The sequence below is a fragment of the Mirounga leonina genome, unplaced genomic scaffold (assembly GCF_011800145.1).
Source record: "Mirounga leonina isolate KUSES-001 unplaced genomic scaffold, KU_Mleo_1.0 Mir_53, whole genome shotgun sequence".
NCBI lineage: Eukaryota > Metazoa > Chordata > Mammalia > Carnivora > Phocidae > Mirounga > Mirounga leonina.
In genome coordinates this window covers 5,532,766-5,548,368 of record NW_023270807.1, presented here as the reverse complement: position 1 = coordinate 5,548,368, position 15,603 = coordinate 5,532,766, and the positions used below count along the sequence as shown (strand labels likewise).

The following is a 15,603-nucleotide window of genomic DNA, read 5'->3' as shown; positions in this document are numbered from 1 at the left end:
TAGAGCCATGCACCATCACTGAAATATGGGATAGTGATGTGAGAGTTCATGTTGAAGGGGAATGAGGTTTGGAAGTCAGGCACCAGTAGATTTCAGAATTTCATGGCTGACACAGGAAATGACCACATTATTTTGAACACCAATTGGGTAACCCAGCCAGAAACCAAAACAAAAACCAGAAACAGTCTGATCCTTTGTCTAGAGTACAGCCAATCTTTGATCATATGTTAGAGCAGGGTTTGGCAAACCGTAGTCCTGAGAGGTAAATCCATCCCTTTTCAGAAAATAGTTTTATTGGAATATAGCCATGCTCATTCATTTACTTATTGTCTATGTCTGTTTTTGGCTCCAGTGGTCTATGCAGAGACCATATAGCCTGCAAAACCTAAAATATTTACTATCTGACCCTTTGCAGGAAGTTTGCCAACTCCTATATTAGACTGTTATATCATGCACTAAACAATTGAATCATGCATTGTTTGCTGACATTCCTAAATAGATCCTCTTAAGCTGAGTTTGGTCTTTCTACACAGGTGACTGGAGATGATTCGGTTTTTAAGGCTTTCAAATGGAGATTGTAGTTGAAGAAGAGGGATTTGCCTTGGGGAGTATGCTGCTATCCCTTTGATGCTACTTCTGTAGGGGGCCAGGAGCTTGTCCATTTACCTGGGGTGGGTGTCTCCTTGCCTAACTCATGCTCCATGTCCCTCTATGTCACAGTCCTTGCTGTTCCTCTCTCTGTTGGGGGTGGACATTGAGTAGCATGTAACTGGGGAACCTGGACCGAAAGGATTTTTCACTGCAGATTCTGGGGGTAAAGGGATAAAATTTTTCATACACCTTGCTAATAATGGATCTAGATGTGGAAGTTTAAAGATTAAGAGTGATTTAAGCTTTAATCGTGGTCCAAGTGGACAGTTCAAGAAGGTGTGGAGGTCTAGTGAAGAAGGCACATCTGTCTCATTTCCCCTGGTCTCTGGTGCAGTAGAGGAGTGGCAATAAAGGGGTAGCTGGCACATCTCTGAGCTGTCAGCCACGTCTTCACCTGGGGCACCTGAAAGCCAGTGAAGGCTCCTACCCACTTGCTGGGTTACTTACCCTTGAAAAAACAGTACCTGCAAATACTGGAGAGATTGAAGCATATGACCACTTTTAGCTTTCAAAGGACATAACTCCCCTTTCTAACATATAAGGCTGTTAATCATGTTTCAATTAATGTTTCAATTTTTAGTTATATCTGTAGAAAAGCATTGCATACAAAAGCAAAGAAGTGCCTGTAAATAAGTTGAAATGTAATGATGTTGTGGTAAGCACAGGCAACCTCATATCAGAGCTGCGAGTTTGAATTAGAAGATACAGTCTTAAGAAACATATTGGGGTTATTCTTTTTTTTCAGGGGGGTTAAGATTTCATTAATAAATGTCAGGCTATTTTTGTGACTCTAGAAGATTATAATTTTTTGGAAGATTTATAATTTTTTAAGATCTTTTCAGACGAAATCCTCTGAAGGTATTTGGAATCTGATGATTTAGTTTATTCTGCTTATGATTTAGGTCTAGATCTATGCCCAGATGACTCTCCTGGGGATAGTTATACCCAACCTCATTAAATAGGTCTGTGCTACAAGAGGAGTTCTGGTTGTTGATTTTCCTCTTCCTGAGGTACTGAGAAATAGGGGACCTGTAACGGGGCACGATTTTCTAGAATATGATGGCTCCAAGTGCTGTTTGTGTTGGAAGACCTGGCATGTTTGTTTTCCTAGTGTGATAAGATACTGAGGGGCCTGGAGTTCATGAAGTCAGGCTGAATTACTTCCGAGAATAAATTGGTTGATAAAGATGCAAGTAATGATGCAGTCTCTCTCATGTGATTTGTTTTAAAGTAGTTTAAATTCTTATTTAGCTATGTTTATGGTATGTGATTTTCTAAGTGTACTTCCCTCCCCCCACTAATTCTTATCCCTTCTTTATGTCCTAGATCAACGACTATCACCTTTTCTACAAGATGAGTAACAGCCACCCTCTTCGCCCCTTTACTGCAGTGGGGGAAATTGATCATGTGCACATTTTGTCTGAACATATTGGTGCCTTGCTGATTGGGGAAGAATACGGCGACGTCACATTTGTTGTGGAAAAGAAACGTTTTCCTGCCCACAGGGTAATTTTAGCAGCGAGGTGCCAATATTTTCGGTAAGTGTATATTACTTTTTGCAGATTCAAGTCACTTGTGGAAAACACTGGTATTTTTCTCCTCTATGAAAAATATGTAACAAAGCATAACAATAAATTCTTGCAATCTCTGAATTCAACCTCTACAAATATGGAATATTTGTAGACTTTTTGTTAGTTTTTTTTTCCCCTCCCAGCCATCTAATCCTACTCCCCAGAGACAACCTCTGTTAACAGTGTAAAATGAATTTCCCCTGATTTTTCTCAATATAAATAGATACATCTCTCTATACCTATGTGCAACATATGGTGCAACAAATCCCATGCAACACATCTGGGTCTGCAACTTGACTTACATACTATATCCTGGATATCTTTCCAAGACTGTATACATTGATCTCCTTTATCTCTGTAATAGCTGCACAGAAGTATATATCCGTTTTTAAAATTATGTTTCTGTTGATGGACATTTAAGATTTTTTTCAGTGTTTCCATTGTTTCTTTTTTTTTTAAAGACTTTATTTATTTGTCAGAGAGAGGGAGCACAAGCAGGGGGAGCGGCAGAGGGAGAAGCAGACTCCCTGCTGAGCAGGGAGCCTGATGCGGGACTCGGTCCCAGCACGCTGGGATCATGACCCAAGCCTAAGGCAGACACTTAACCAGCTGAGCTGCCCAGGTGGCCCTCCATTGTTTCACTATATATTCTTATACATATATCTTTACTTTGCTGTATTATTTCTCTAGAATTGAGTCCTAACAGTGAAATTACTAAGTTGAAGGGTATGCCCATTTTAGATTTGAATAGAAATTACTTAAATTACTTTCCCCAAAGGGGTGCCTATTTATGGGCTCAAAGTGGTGCATGAGGGAACCTGTTATTCCATTGCCTTTGTAGTACTGAATAGTTAACAGGATTTTTAATTTCTGCCAGTCTGACAGGGTAGAATGGCACCTGATTGGGTATAATTGTTTTTATCTGATTATATCTTTTCCTACAGAGTTTTACTTTTTAAACCACCTATTGACCTTTAATATGTTTATATGGGTTTCACTGTTTCTTTCAAAAGAGCACTTTGATCTTTCTGCTTAATGAATGTTTATTACATATTTGAGCTCTCAGGATATTTCATTAGTCCAGTTGTTTATAGAATTAATCCAAAATAGTTTATAAATTATTTTTCTTTCTTTAGAGAACTATTTAAAATGATTACTATGCATTTCTTCACCTGAATCTTTGTGTCATTAAACAAATTTATGTTTGCAAGATGCTGATAAGCATGATTTCATAATATTGTAGCAACTCTTATTTGAGGTTTTCCTCATGCACTTCTTCTCTGATGTGCAGAGCATTACTGTATGGTGGGATGCGAGAATCTCAGCCCGAAGCAGAAATCCCTCTCCGAGACACCACTGCAGAAGCGTTCACGATGCTGCTTAAGTACATCTACACGGGGCGGGCAACACTGACAGATGAGAAGGAGGAGGTGTTGCTGGACTTTTTGAGCCTGGCTCATAAATATGGATTTCCAGAGCTGGAGGATTCTACCTCTGAGTATCTCTGCACCATACTTAACATTCAGAATGTCTGCATGACTTTTGATGTTGCCAGCCTCTACTCGCTTCCCAAGTTAACTTGCATGTGCTGCATGTTTATGGACAGAAATGCTCAGGAGGTGCTCTCCAGTGAAGGCTTCCTCTCCCTTTCTAAGGTGTGTCGACATCTGCAAGTACTTTACAGGCATGCGGTGCGTTACTTAGATCCGTGCAGTAGGAAGAGAGCCATAGACTAAGAATAAAAAAATAAAAACCATCGGTCTGGAAGAGGTCATCTGTCTAGCCACCCGCCTCCGGCTGCTGAGACTCTATGTAGATCATATAAAAGAGAGACAAATTGCTTTTGTTTTCTTTTTTAAGATTCTTCTGGTAGGTTCTATGCAGAGTGGTGTTTTCCAAGTGATGCCTGTCAAGTTCCTTTGTGGTGTTGCATACTGTTTTTTGGTTTTGTATCTCTCCAACAGAGAGGTGCAACTAATAACTCCTTATTGTGGAGGGAAAATTCATAAAGGAGATCTGAGGTGTCATTGGATGTTTTAAGTTACTGCTTTTTTTTTTTTTTTTTGCTGGCTCAAAAAAATAGACCATTTTGCCCAAATCTTTCTCTGAACCCCGGTCTCTCCTTTCCCCCTTTTGTTCTTCTGAGGACCTGAATATTTCAAATGAGAAAACCTATTTGAAAAGCTACATATTTTGACCTGAGTGTAAACTATGATTTTTACTATCCTACTTAATTTTTTGGAGGCAAGGTCTTTGAGGGTTACCCCAGTGTTGCTGGAGGTCAGTCTGGAAATCTGAGAACCAGAAATATGGGAGTGCAATAATACCGTGGAACAAAAGATTTCAAATTTTAAATGCCAGATGTATCTTACTGACTTATAAATGTAAGCTCTCCTGGAGAGCCTGCATGGAATGACAGCTCCTCATATTGCCATTTTTCTTCTTGTTTTATTGAAGATAGGTGCACATGTGTGGGAAAGACTAGACATTTGATGTAGTGGTACTAGATTCCCATGGCTGTTCATGGAGCCGTGACGGGCAAGAGAGTACATGGCACAAAGATTAAAGAAAGAAGATGGTTGAAGAGAGTTGTTGAGATATAAGTGATCCTCACAGTTCTGTGAGGTTTTGCTGATTAATCGTGCACATGGCTGAGCTCCGTAATGACTGGAATTTTTTTTTTTTATCCTTTTCAGACAGCACTTTTAAACATCGTATTAAGAGATTCATTTGCAGCCCCAGAGAAAGATATTTTCCTAGCCTTGTTAAATTGGTGTAAGCACAATTCAAAGGAGAATCATGCTGAAATCATGCAGGCTGTGCGTTTGCCTCTGATGAGCCTCACTGAACTTCTGAACGTTGTGAGGCCTTCAGGACTATTGTCTCCCGATGCCATTCTGGATGCGATTAAAGTTCGATCAGAGAGCCGGGATATGGACCTCAATTACAGAGGCATGCTCAGTGAGTACCTGTTTATCCTCATCTCATGAAGATGTTTTCTCCCTCGTCTGGACAGTCTCAGCTACGAAATGAGCTACAAAACTCTAGTTGCAGGTATATGTGGTATGTGTGGGTCTAAGAACATATAGCTCTGCTTCCTCTTATTCTCCTCTTGATTCCCCCAGAGATTGTTGAGCCTTTGTAGACTCCCAAATAGGTATTTCTTGCCATTCCTGGACAGATTTCTTCAGCTGTTCCCTAGAAAATCAGAAATAGACACTTCCTGAAAAGCTTCTTCTCATGCTAAGACCTTCTCCATCAAATCAGCACTGAGTATATGCTATGTACTTATTATAATTTTAGGTACTGTGAACATGGAGATTCTAAATAATAGTAGTAGCTAACACTTGTGTTACATTTCCAACACTTACGTGATCTTATTAATAAAAATAATAGCAATTATGAAGTGCTTATAAAGTGCTTGTATGTATCAATAACAGTTCTACATGATCATTTAATTCTTAAAACAGCCTTTTGAAGTTGGTACCATTATTGTCTCCATTTTACAAATGAGGAAACTGAAGCACAGAGAGGTAACTTGCCCAGCATCACACAGAAAGATGCGGAGAGGAGAGGCAGACCTGTTTAGGTCAGCTGTGTAATGAACCACTAAGTTATGATGGGCAAATGCAAAATATAGTCTCCACCTTTGATCCTTTTAATATCCTTGCGGAAATAAGACATATACTCCCATGAAAAGTTAAGTACAACCATGTCAAAGGTGAGCACGTGCTGTGAATTTCGGAAGAGGATATGGCTTAGAAGGATTGAGGGAGATTTCATGGAGATTATGAAGCCTGAAGTGAATCCTGACCTTGGATATGAGTGGCATCGGGTGGAGTGTGTTCTGATGGGAGGACTGGTTACGTTTGACAGACAAGGTAGAGCATTTGAAGGATCAGGAACAGAAGAGGTGGACTAGAGCAGAAGGCTTGCATTCATAAACATTGACGTCTATAAAGGTCAGTTCAGGCAAAATTGTGGAAGTCTTTCAAACTAGCTTGGGATTTTGCTTATGCACAATGAGAAGCTAATTTTTGAGAGGGAGAGATGCATGAGTACGATGATGGTTTTGAAAGTTTGATCCATGGTGCTGTACTTGATGATCTAGAATAGGGAAAACCAGTTCAGGGAGACCAGCGAGGAGGGTGTTGACCTGCATGAGGTTGATACAACCGTAAACTAGAGTGGCGGTAGGGAAAAGGGAAAGTATGTATGTATAAAGGAGATATTATTCTAAAAAATTAGATCTTGGTGGTTTAAGGGATTTAAATTTGAGAATTAAGTTTAGGAGGAAGTTACCTTATTTTATCAAATCTAAGAAACCAGAACTTCTGAGGTGCCACTCTTTTGTGTACCACTAAGAAAGGAAACAGTATTGCCATTTAAACCATGATACACCATCATGTCTATATACCAATTTCAGAAATGTTAAAATTTGAAAAAAAAACATGTGTCTTAGCATTAATGAAATTTAGTAGTTCTCTGAAGATGCTGAACTTGATTTTAGACCTACTGAGTTTTAGGGTTTCTGGAACATCTAAGTACCCAGTTCTGTCCCATGTTAGTCATTTCCCTGAGTGATCTTTTCCTTGACCGTGTTCAGACATTCTCTTGAATACTGATTGGTCTTAAATCGGTGTCCTTAGTCTGGACTTCTCTCGTGACTCATCAGATTTAGATTTCTTTTCATTGGGCATAGAAGAAAAAGTATTGGTTTTGGAGCCAGACAAGTTTGACTTCAAATCCTGAATGAGTCACTTATTAATTGTATAACCTGGTATTAAGTTACATAGGAATTTTACTGTTAGTCCTACATTTCCTGTTGTTTCCATATTGTTATGAGAATTGGTTGAAATAATGTGTGCAAATAATGCCTGTGAACTCAGTCTAGGAAACCGTTGTTATATTATCATTATTTGTGTTCTTCCTCATCTCTCTATGTCTGTATAGGAATTATCACATTGATCACATTGTTTTAAACATTTTTATTAACTTGTCTTTGGTCTGAAGGCAGAGATGATCTTTGTAAGGTCTGTTGATCTTTGTATCCTCAACATTTAAGATGCTGTATAGATGCTGTGACTGAATGCACGGAGAAATGTCTGATAGCAGTGGAAGCATGTTATTGGTGCTTAGAAAGCAGTCAGAGCTGGTGAAGAAAGAGTTGAGACCTGGGGTAGAGTGTAGAGAACGAAGTAAAAGTCTGAGACTTGGAGAAGACCAGTAGCCAGGGGGCTGAAGGTAGAGAAAGAAGAATTAGAGAGGTAGGGAGAAAATGGGGTAGGGTTATAGAAGCCAACAGAGGAGAGAACTTTTATATGGAGAGGGTGGTCGCTGGTATCTAGTGATGCTGGGAAATCAGAAGAATGAGAATTGAGAGAAAACTTGGGGATATAAATTGTGGTCGGTTGGTGAGTAGTCTGGGCAGAAGCTTGGCTAAATGGGGAATTAGCCATGGGTTTAAAAAGATAGTACATATAATATGTTGACCATCCAGTGTGTGAACTGGAGTGAAAGGCAGTAGAGAAATAGTATGGCAGCTAGAGGGAACAGCTTGAGAGAGATCTGGGAGGAGACTGGAGGTGCTAGAGAGTGGTCCCAGGAGAGGGTCAGCCTTAGATAGAGGGTGGGAGGATGGAAGGGGGAGAGGTAACAAGATGAGTGACGAAATTTTAGAATTTCTAAGTCCTCATTGTTGGACCCACTCATATAAGTTTCTTTTTCTCCCTTCTTGCCCTAGCTTTGATTTGAAGTGTTGATAGGGTCCTATAACTGGATTCATTATAGAGATAGGCTTGGGACATTTTTGCAGGAGTGAGGACATGCTTTTGACACTTCATGTAGTTAGTGGTAGCTTAGAATTGACCAGCTAGTCATTGGAGGTGTCACACCCGGGTTATAATAAAGCCATGAGATTACCATGAAAGGGAGTAATCAAACAGCTGAGCACACTCAGTTCTGGGTTGATAGATTTACTGTAATTATTACTCATAAATGTTAAATTATTCATTTGGGGATAATTCAGTGGGATCTCGAGGAAGAGATTATACAAATATCTGGGAATCTTTTATCTAACTTCTAACCTTGAGAAATGATGAAATAGCAGGCTGGTTTTCTGACTTTTTAACTATATGGATAGCAAAATCCATAATATCAATACTAAGGATGCTTATGACTTCCCTATCAGCTCCTAAAAAGATAGGTTAGTTATTCTCTAAGTAAATGTTACCCAAACATACCATTATTTTCTTTTATCACATTTCTTCACTGTTAGGAAAACATGGTCTAAAATTTCAGACATCTTCCTGGACTCTTCTGGAAAGATAGTTACACTTATTTTGAAACTGTTGACCAAATTTGTTTGTTTGTTTCTTTGTTCTCCCCTGGGTGTAGCTTCTGTGTCTTTGGGACTTTACGTGAACTATGGAGAGGTTCTATTCTGGATTAGGGGCAACACAGATACTGTTTCTTTGAGTTTATTAATACTGGTTACTGGAAGGTTCAACTCTTAGAACTGCATATCCTGAGGATTTTAACCAAATTACAATAATTTTTTTCCTCCTTTAAAAAAAAAAAAAAGAGGATCCAAAGGAAGGCTTAACTTACCAGTGATGGTTAGTCTTTCTGGGAAGGTGGTTTTGACTAGTTTTGTACGTACACCTGGGGAAAGGAATTAATTTTTAATGAAATTATTTTTTTCCTTAGGGTATTTGAACAATTTGCACTCAGACCGTTCCCTTAATGCTTAGTTTTATCTTAACTATGGAGGTATTTCTGCCTTGAAAGTTAGTTTTTTTTCTGTTCAGGCTGAGTTATACTTTGTTTTGTGTGTCTCAGATTTTAGACTTTGGGAAAGAGGACAGTATTGTTTCTTCATGTTTATAGCAGGGAGCATATCACAGCTTCCACTCTAGAGATTCTTTTGTTTTGTTTTGTTTTTAAGATTTTATTTATTTATTTGAGAGGGAGAGAGACAGAGAGTATGAGCAGGGGGAGGGGCAGGGGCAGAGAGTGAGTCTCAAGCAGACTCCCGGCTGAGGGCAAAGCCTGACGTGGGGCTTGATCTCAGGACCTGAGCCAAAACCAAGAGTCAGCCGCTCAACCAACTGAGCCACCCAGGCGCCCCTGAAACTTTAATATTTTTAAAACTCTTTGACATATATGTTATTTATCTTCCCAACTATAGTTGATAGTATCTTCGTGGGTAAACTAGGGGATTCACAAAGAATCCCTCCTGAGTCCTCATCTGTGGAGGCATTTTATGTCTGATACATACTTGTCTGTATGAGATGATGAGCTGCTGGAGGGCTGAGTCCAGCACCGTCCAGCACACAGAAGGCAGCTTAGGAACTGTTTTTTCTTTAAATACATAGGATGAGGGTCCCATTCAGCTCTTAGAAGTTTGCATTCTGTGATCTTTATAAGTAACTCGCCTAAAGTGAAATGGATGCTTGAGCCAGAACCAAAGTGCTGATGTGATTCACACAGCCAGTGTTCTTCTGTAGAGTCTCCTGCCTGGGTTATTTTCTGTTGCTGTTTTGTGTTTGGTGTGTTTGAGCACCAGGACTATCAAATGTGGAGAGGAGGCCTGCGGAGAGTGGAGATAATGGGGAGAGTTAGGGAAGACAGGAGCTGTCAGGAAAGCCCTTTGCCATGCCCCAGTTGCTGGAAGGGAGAAGCCACACAGCTTTCAGGGAAGTCAGGTTGGGGAGTACAAGGTGATTTGGGGTGCAGAACGGGGTCAAGAAATGCGGTGGGCAGAGAACCAAGTGTGGCTCCAAAAGGCCCGTCAGGAGTGGGCGGGTGTCTCGGCCCAGGCGGAGGAGATAGTCCAACAAAGGGTGACTAGGAACATAGCGCAGTTGAAGGAAAGCGCAAGACAATAGCGGAGCACTGCTCAGATTTTGGCACTGCGTCGCTGGCGGCAGGTCCTCCTCCATTTCTCCGCAGCCTTCCTTTCGAATAACTGGCTTGTTTCTGCCTAGCTACGGAACTTAAATGCCTAATTTTTTTTCATGTTTGTAAAATGCATCCGAAATGACAAATGTAAAGAAAAGTGTTGTTATCTGCTATGTTGTCTAATCCCAGCACCCTATGTTTTTTTGAGAGCTCTTTTCTCTACTGATAGATATAGGCGGTAAGAATATTTATGGTTTGAGTTGTTTTATTATGACTTGAATTATCTCGTGGCTCAGTTGGTTAAGCGACTGCCTTCGGCTCAGGTCGTGATCCTGGAGTCCCGGGATCGAGTCCCGCATCGGGCTCCCTGCTCGGCAGGGGGTCTGCTTCTCCCTCTGACCCTCCCCCCTCTCATGTGCTCTCTCTCTCTCATTCTCTCTCTCAAATAAATAAATAAAATCTTAAAAAACAAACAACTTAATGACTTGAATTATCTCATGATCACTTTTTTTTCTTAAATTCTTCTTAAATTTAACTTAGGTTTTGCACATGCACACGCACACACACAAATACTTGGGAGTTGTATTTTTATCCCATGAGATACTCAGATTATATTCACCATGAGAGAATTTCCACTTGTGTAAATGTTTCCCATTTTAAAGTAAAAGGTACTTTCGGGGAATCTGTATCAAGAATAGTTAGAAAAGTTCTCAAGCACTCTTGAAATAAACTTCAAAAGAAGACTTTAGACTTGTGGTAGCAATTTCATTTCCATTTTAGACTTTTAGTTACAGTCACTTGAAATCCTTGTGCCTGTGTGTTATTCCAAGCTTGATAAATTTTAGAGATGAAGAAGCTTATGTTTAGAGAAAATCAAAGGGTAGCAGCACTTTCTAAATTCGAAAGCTTGAATTCCCCCCTTTTCGGCATGGTCTTGATTAGTGGTGTGAAAGCTAGTGGAGATGCTACCAGTGGTCAGCAGCGACAGACTTCAGACCCCCACATTTTATACCTAGCAATAAGGGAACAAAGATCTCTGTTTACCAAGGGTTACACATTACTGACACTGAAAAGTGTCAATTGGAAATTTTTTTTGCTTGCCTTATGAAGTGCTTCATCTCTAGATTGGAGACATCAGGAGGGCAGGGCCCATCTGTGTCTCACCCTCTGAGGTATTCCCATGGTACCTGGTACAGACTGATTCCTCCACGTGTTTTTGACTGAATGCTTTATACTTACAGAGTACCATAGCATATATTATGTGTAGTATGATCTTTACAGTAACGCAGTGGGTGGGTTGGACACAGCGTTATTTGTAGATGAGAAAACAGATTCAGATTCAGAGACTGAGAGGCTCAGTCAGGGGCAGTGGGTGGTAGAGCCTGAGTCTCAGACGTAGGTCTTCTCACTTCAAATACAACTTTGTTTGATTTTAAACTATATCAGACTCTGTTTTTTCCCTCTGAGTCTCAGGCGACCTTACAGGGAAGGGATTAGAGAGGGCGTAAAATATGGTCTTCCCATCAGAAACCCTTATGACGGAGGTGGCAGGCAGGGCTCCTGGAGGCAGACTGCTAGGTTCTAATCACAGCTCTGTTACTGGCTGGCTGTGTGACCTTAGGTACCAAAGTTCATCCAGCCTTTCTCTGCCCCTACTTCCTTATCTGTGAAATGGACATGTAATAGTATTTCACTCAAAGGGTTATTTTGAGGAGTGAATCAAAGGAATTAATAAGGTTTGTTAAATGAGAAATAAATATGAAGAATATGTATGATTACCATGAACTAATAGAACTCAGGAAGTTATAAACTGTATCACTTAAGCACAGCAGAGGTTGAACATGACTAGGTTTCATTTTGCTTTTTTTTCTGAATTGCCTTACCCTTTTGCAAGTTAAATAGACCCACCCCAGCCCCCATTTGTCAGCTGCATTTATTGTCATCTTCTGGAGTCATTCCCTTTACCTGGCTTTGTTCAAAAAATGTTTTTAATTAATTTTTTTTTTCTTTTTTGAGAGAGAGCGTGTGCAAGCAGGGGGGAGGGAGGGGCAGAGGTAGAGGGAGAGAGAGAATCCTAAGCAGGCTCCATGCCCAGCGAGGAGCCTGACATGGGGCTCAATCTCACGACCCTGAGATCATGACCTGAGCCAAAATCAAGAGTCAGACACTTAACCAACTGAGCCACTCAGGCACCCCTAAAAATTTTTTTTAAACCCACATTTTTGAAGAAATATGCAGTGATGAATTACTTACCCCCTTTCCCTAAGAACCTAATTATAGCTCACACTTTCCCCTATTTAAATGACATAGACAAGATGTATATGTACTGTGAGAATTCAGCATTTATTTATAGTCTATAAACTTGCTTAGTTCTCTTATTATTGTGTGTTTTTTAGTATATGTTTTATAATAATTCTGATAATTTTTTTTAGAGCTTACTATGTGCTTTGAAACATCATCTCATTTAATCCTTCCAACAAGAAAAACACCCATGTCTAGGTATTGCCCTCTTGGAGAGACTGAAGTTCAGAGAAGATGACTTCCCCAAAGTGATTCGCCTGGTTAGAGGTGTAGCCACTATTTGAACTCTGACTCTGAAGCTCAAGCTCTTCACATCTACTTTATGCTGCCTCCTGTCTCTCCATGGAGAGTGTCAGTTAGAACGTTGGCACCTAGAGGACAGGCTCCAGATCTGTGAAGCAAGCTTTGCATAGAGGACTTCAGAGTTCCAGAAACAACTGACACTTAATAAATCTAGTGTGGGAGAGTGGAGAGGGTTTAATTATAACCATAATACTGATTTTGAATGACAGGCTGAATTTTCATTTTTAAAAATGCTCAGGTGAAGTGCAAATATACCTTCTTTTACACATGTTACTGTTTTTTTAGCTAGATGATGATCAAGCTAGATTAACTGCTTCAGCATGTCTGTGTATGGTCCATGTCCAGCAGCTCTGCTGTATTGGAATGCGTCTTCTGTTCTTTTATCAGATATCTGGTCTGTCTGCTTTGCTTTTATATGTTGCCCTCAGTCCAAATGGCAGATACATGTCATCTTCTATGCCAGTTTTGTCCAGTAGATATTAAATTAAGCTACTAATAGAGTGAACTCAGAGCTGATTTGTTTGTCCTAGTACATTTTTTTTTCTAGTATTACCAACTTTTTCTTAGTAGCATTACTCTTAGGCACTCTGTGGCTTTGGTGGTGTCATTAAATGTAAACTGTGGGTGGTATCTTAATCCTCATAGACATTTCACATCTTCTATCTCCACAGACTTGTCTCTGCCATTTTTAAATGAAATGCACATAGTAGAATCAAATAGAATGCTAGAATTTTGTCTTTTTGCCTACAATATAGAATAATTTACCAAGTAACCATTGCCCTTGCTTTTTCTGTTTTTAATTGTAGTCCCAGAAGAAAATATTGCAACCATGAAGTATGGAGCCCAGGTTGTGAAAGGGGAGCTGAAGTCCGCCTTGTTAGATGGCGATACTCAAAATTACGATTTGGATCATGGATTTTCTAGGCACCCAATTGATGATGACTGCCGTTCTGGCATTGAGATTAAGCTAGGTCAGCCATCTATCATCAATCACATACGGATACTCCTGTGGGACCGAGATAGCCGGTGAGTGATTAGCATGACTTGGACAGAAAATGACATTATGTTTGATTGAGTCAGCCTAATTTTGGTTTTACAAATTTGGTGGTTTATTTCCTTGGGATTGTTTCACTATTTCTCTTGAAGTTTAGTTCTGGGGGAAGAGTTAAAGGCTATATTCCTTTTAAAGAAATGTTTTTTGCTTTTTTTCTGCTTATAAAAGTAATGAATATGTGTTTATCATGGAAAACATAGAAAATACAGAAAAGCACCAAGAAGAAAGTAGAAATTGTTAGTAATCTCACTGGCCATTAATAATCTTTGTATATATCAATATCAAGTATATATGTCTAACTAGTATATCTCTATATAACTTTGTATATATTTAACTAGTCACACACACATACACATACACAAAACAGAAACCTGTAAAACCACACATAGTTTTACAAAATAAAAATGAAATGTGTAAAGGTTAACTTCACTTTGTAATTAATACACTGTGAACATTCTACTCTTTAAAATAGTCCTCTAAAATACTACTGTTAATGGTTGTTTGGTATTCCACCTTCTGGGTTACCATTATTTATTTACTTGATTCTTTACTTTTGAATATTATAACTTTTTAAATGCATTTTATACTATGATTGAAGAAAAAAATTGTCTTTTAGTGTGTGGATAAATCATCATCCTCACAACAAAGGAAGTTTGTGAAAAATATTTGGTGGGCTCCAGCCTTGAAACTACCCAGTTTTGTAGCAGCTTCAAGATTCTGCCTTCCCTGATGCACCTCTGACACTTTCACCCACCGTAGTTTCTGGGTTTCATCCGTGATGCTCAGAAGTACCAGAGCAGCTGGGTGACCAAGAACTGTCTCTCTCATCACTGCCCATCATTAACCTGAACCCTACATACACAGAAAGTGGTATAGAGTCTCTTAGGCCCCACTCAGGCCTCTTTGAGTCTGCTCATGGAGGACATAGTAGTAATGGTGATGATACCTTTGCATGGTGATTCATTTCTCTTGGCACCACAGGCCACCACTTGGGCCTTTGAGGCCATTTGAACCAAGTATGAGGGAAACTTCACAAAGTGGGAGTCGGCATTTCCCATAGAGATGAGTGTTCGAGGTGCCCAGGTTATCTTTATCTGTTTCTCCTTTATTAAGAATATATTTCCTAGGGGCACCTGGGTGGCTCGGTCGGTTAAGCGTCTGCCTTCGGCTCAGGTCATGATCCCAGGTTCCTGGGATCGAGCCCTATGTCGGGCTCCCTGCTCAGCGGGGAGTCTGCTTCTCCCTCTCCCTCTGCCTCTCTTCCCGGTTTGTGCTCTCTCAAATAAATAAATAAAATCTTAGGAAAAAAAAAAAAAGAATGTATTTCCTGATATGTTTCTTGTTGGATATAATATGAAGTTTAGTTGGCAAAATGGAGCTAATTCACATATCATTTCCAAAAGTCTCTGGATTAATAACAGTGTAACAATAATACTTATATAGCACTTTCATTACTTTTATGTGGTGGGTTCTGTTCTCAAAGCTTTACATATATTCACTCATTTAATTAATACTGAAATTAGCATAAAGATAATAAAAGAAAAGGTTAGTATGTTTGAGACTGAAAGTAGTTATCATTTCCATGATGTTAAATACTTACAGGCCACTTTGTTTTAGTGCGTGCATTACATTCATAGGGGACTTAACTTGACCACGTAGCAATTCTTTTCTCACAGAAGTTATCATTCTAAGCAAAGGTGAAAAATTCGGAATCTTAAGCCCAAAATATTCTGACATGTGTTGTAAAATTATATCCTGCATTACTGATAACCCAGAGAGGTTCAATAAAAGGTTATAACCAGTTTGAGACTGAGCGATAAA

General features: G+C 39.6%; 1 protein-coding gene across 3 annotated transcripts in view; it reads left to right on the top strand.

Annotated features, from left to right (window-relative positions):
* Nucleotides 1-15,603, top strand: part of BTBD9 (BTB domain containing 9) — a 427,542-nt gene that overhangs the window by 40,674 nt on the left and 371,265 nt on the right. For 2 of the 3 annotated variants that reach the window (XM_034991361.1, XM_034991362.1), the window contains exons 2-5: nucleotides 1,978-2,189; nucleotides 3,514-3,913; nucleotides 4,919-5,183; nucleotides 13,535-13,754. In XM_034991361.1, coding sequence (XP_034847252.1) covers nucleotides 2,005-2,189; nucleotides 3,514-3,913; nucleotides 4,919-5,183; nucleotides 13,535-13,754 — 1,070 coding nt within the window. In that variant the 5' untranslated portion in view covers nucleotides 1,978-2,004. The remainder of the gene's footprint in view (nucleotides 1-1,977; nucleotides 2,190-3,513; nucleotides 3,914-4,918; nucleotides 5,184-13,534; nucleotides 13,755-15,603) is intronic. The other variant, XM_034991363.1, reaches the window with a different exon arrangement.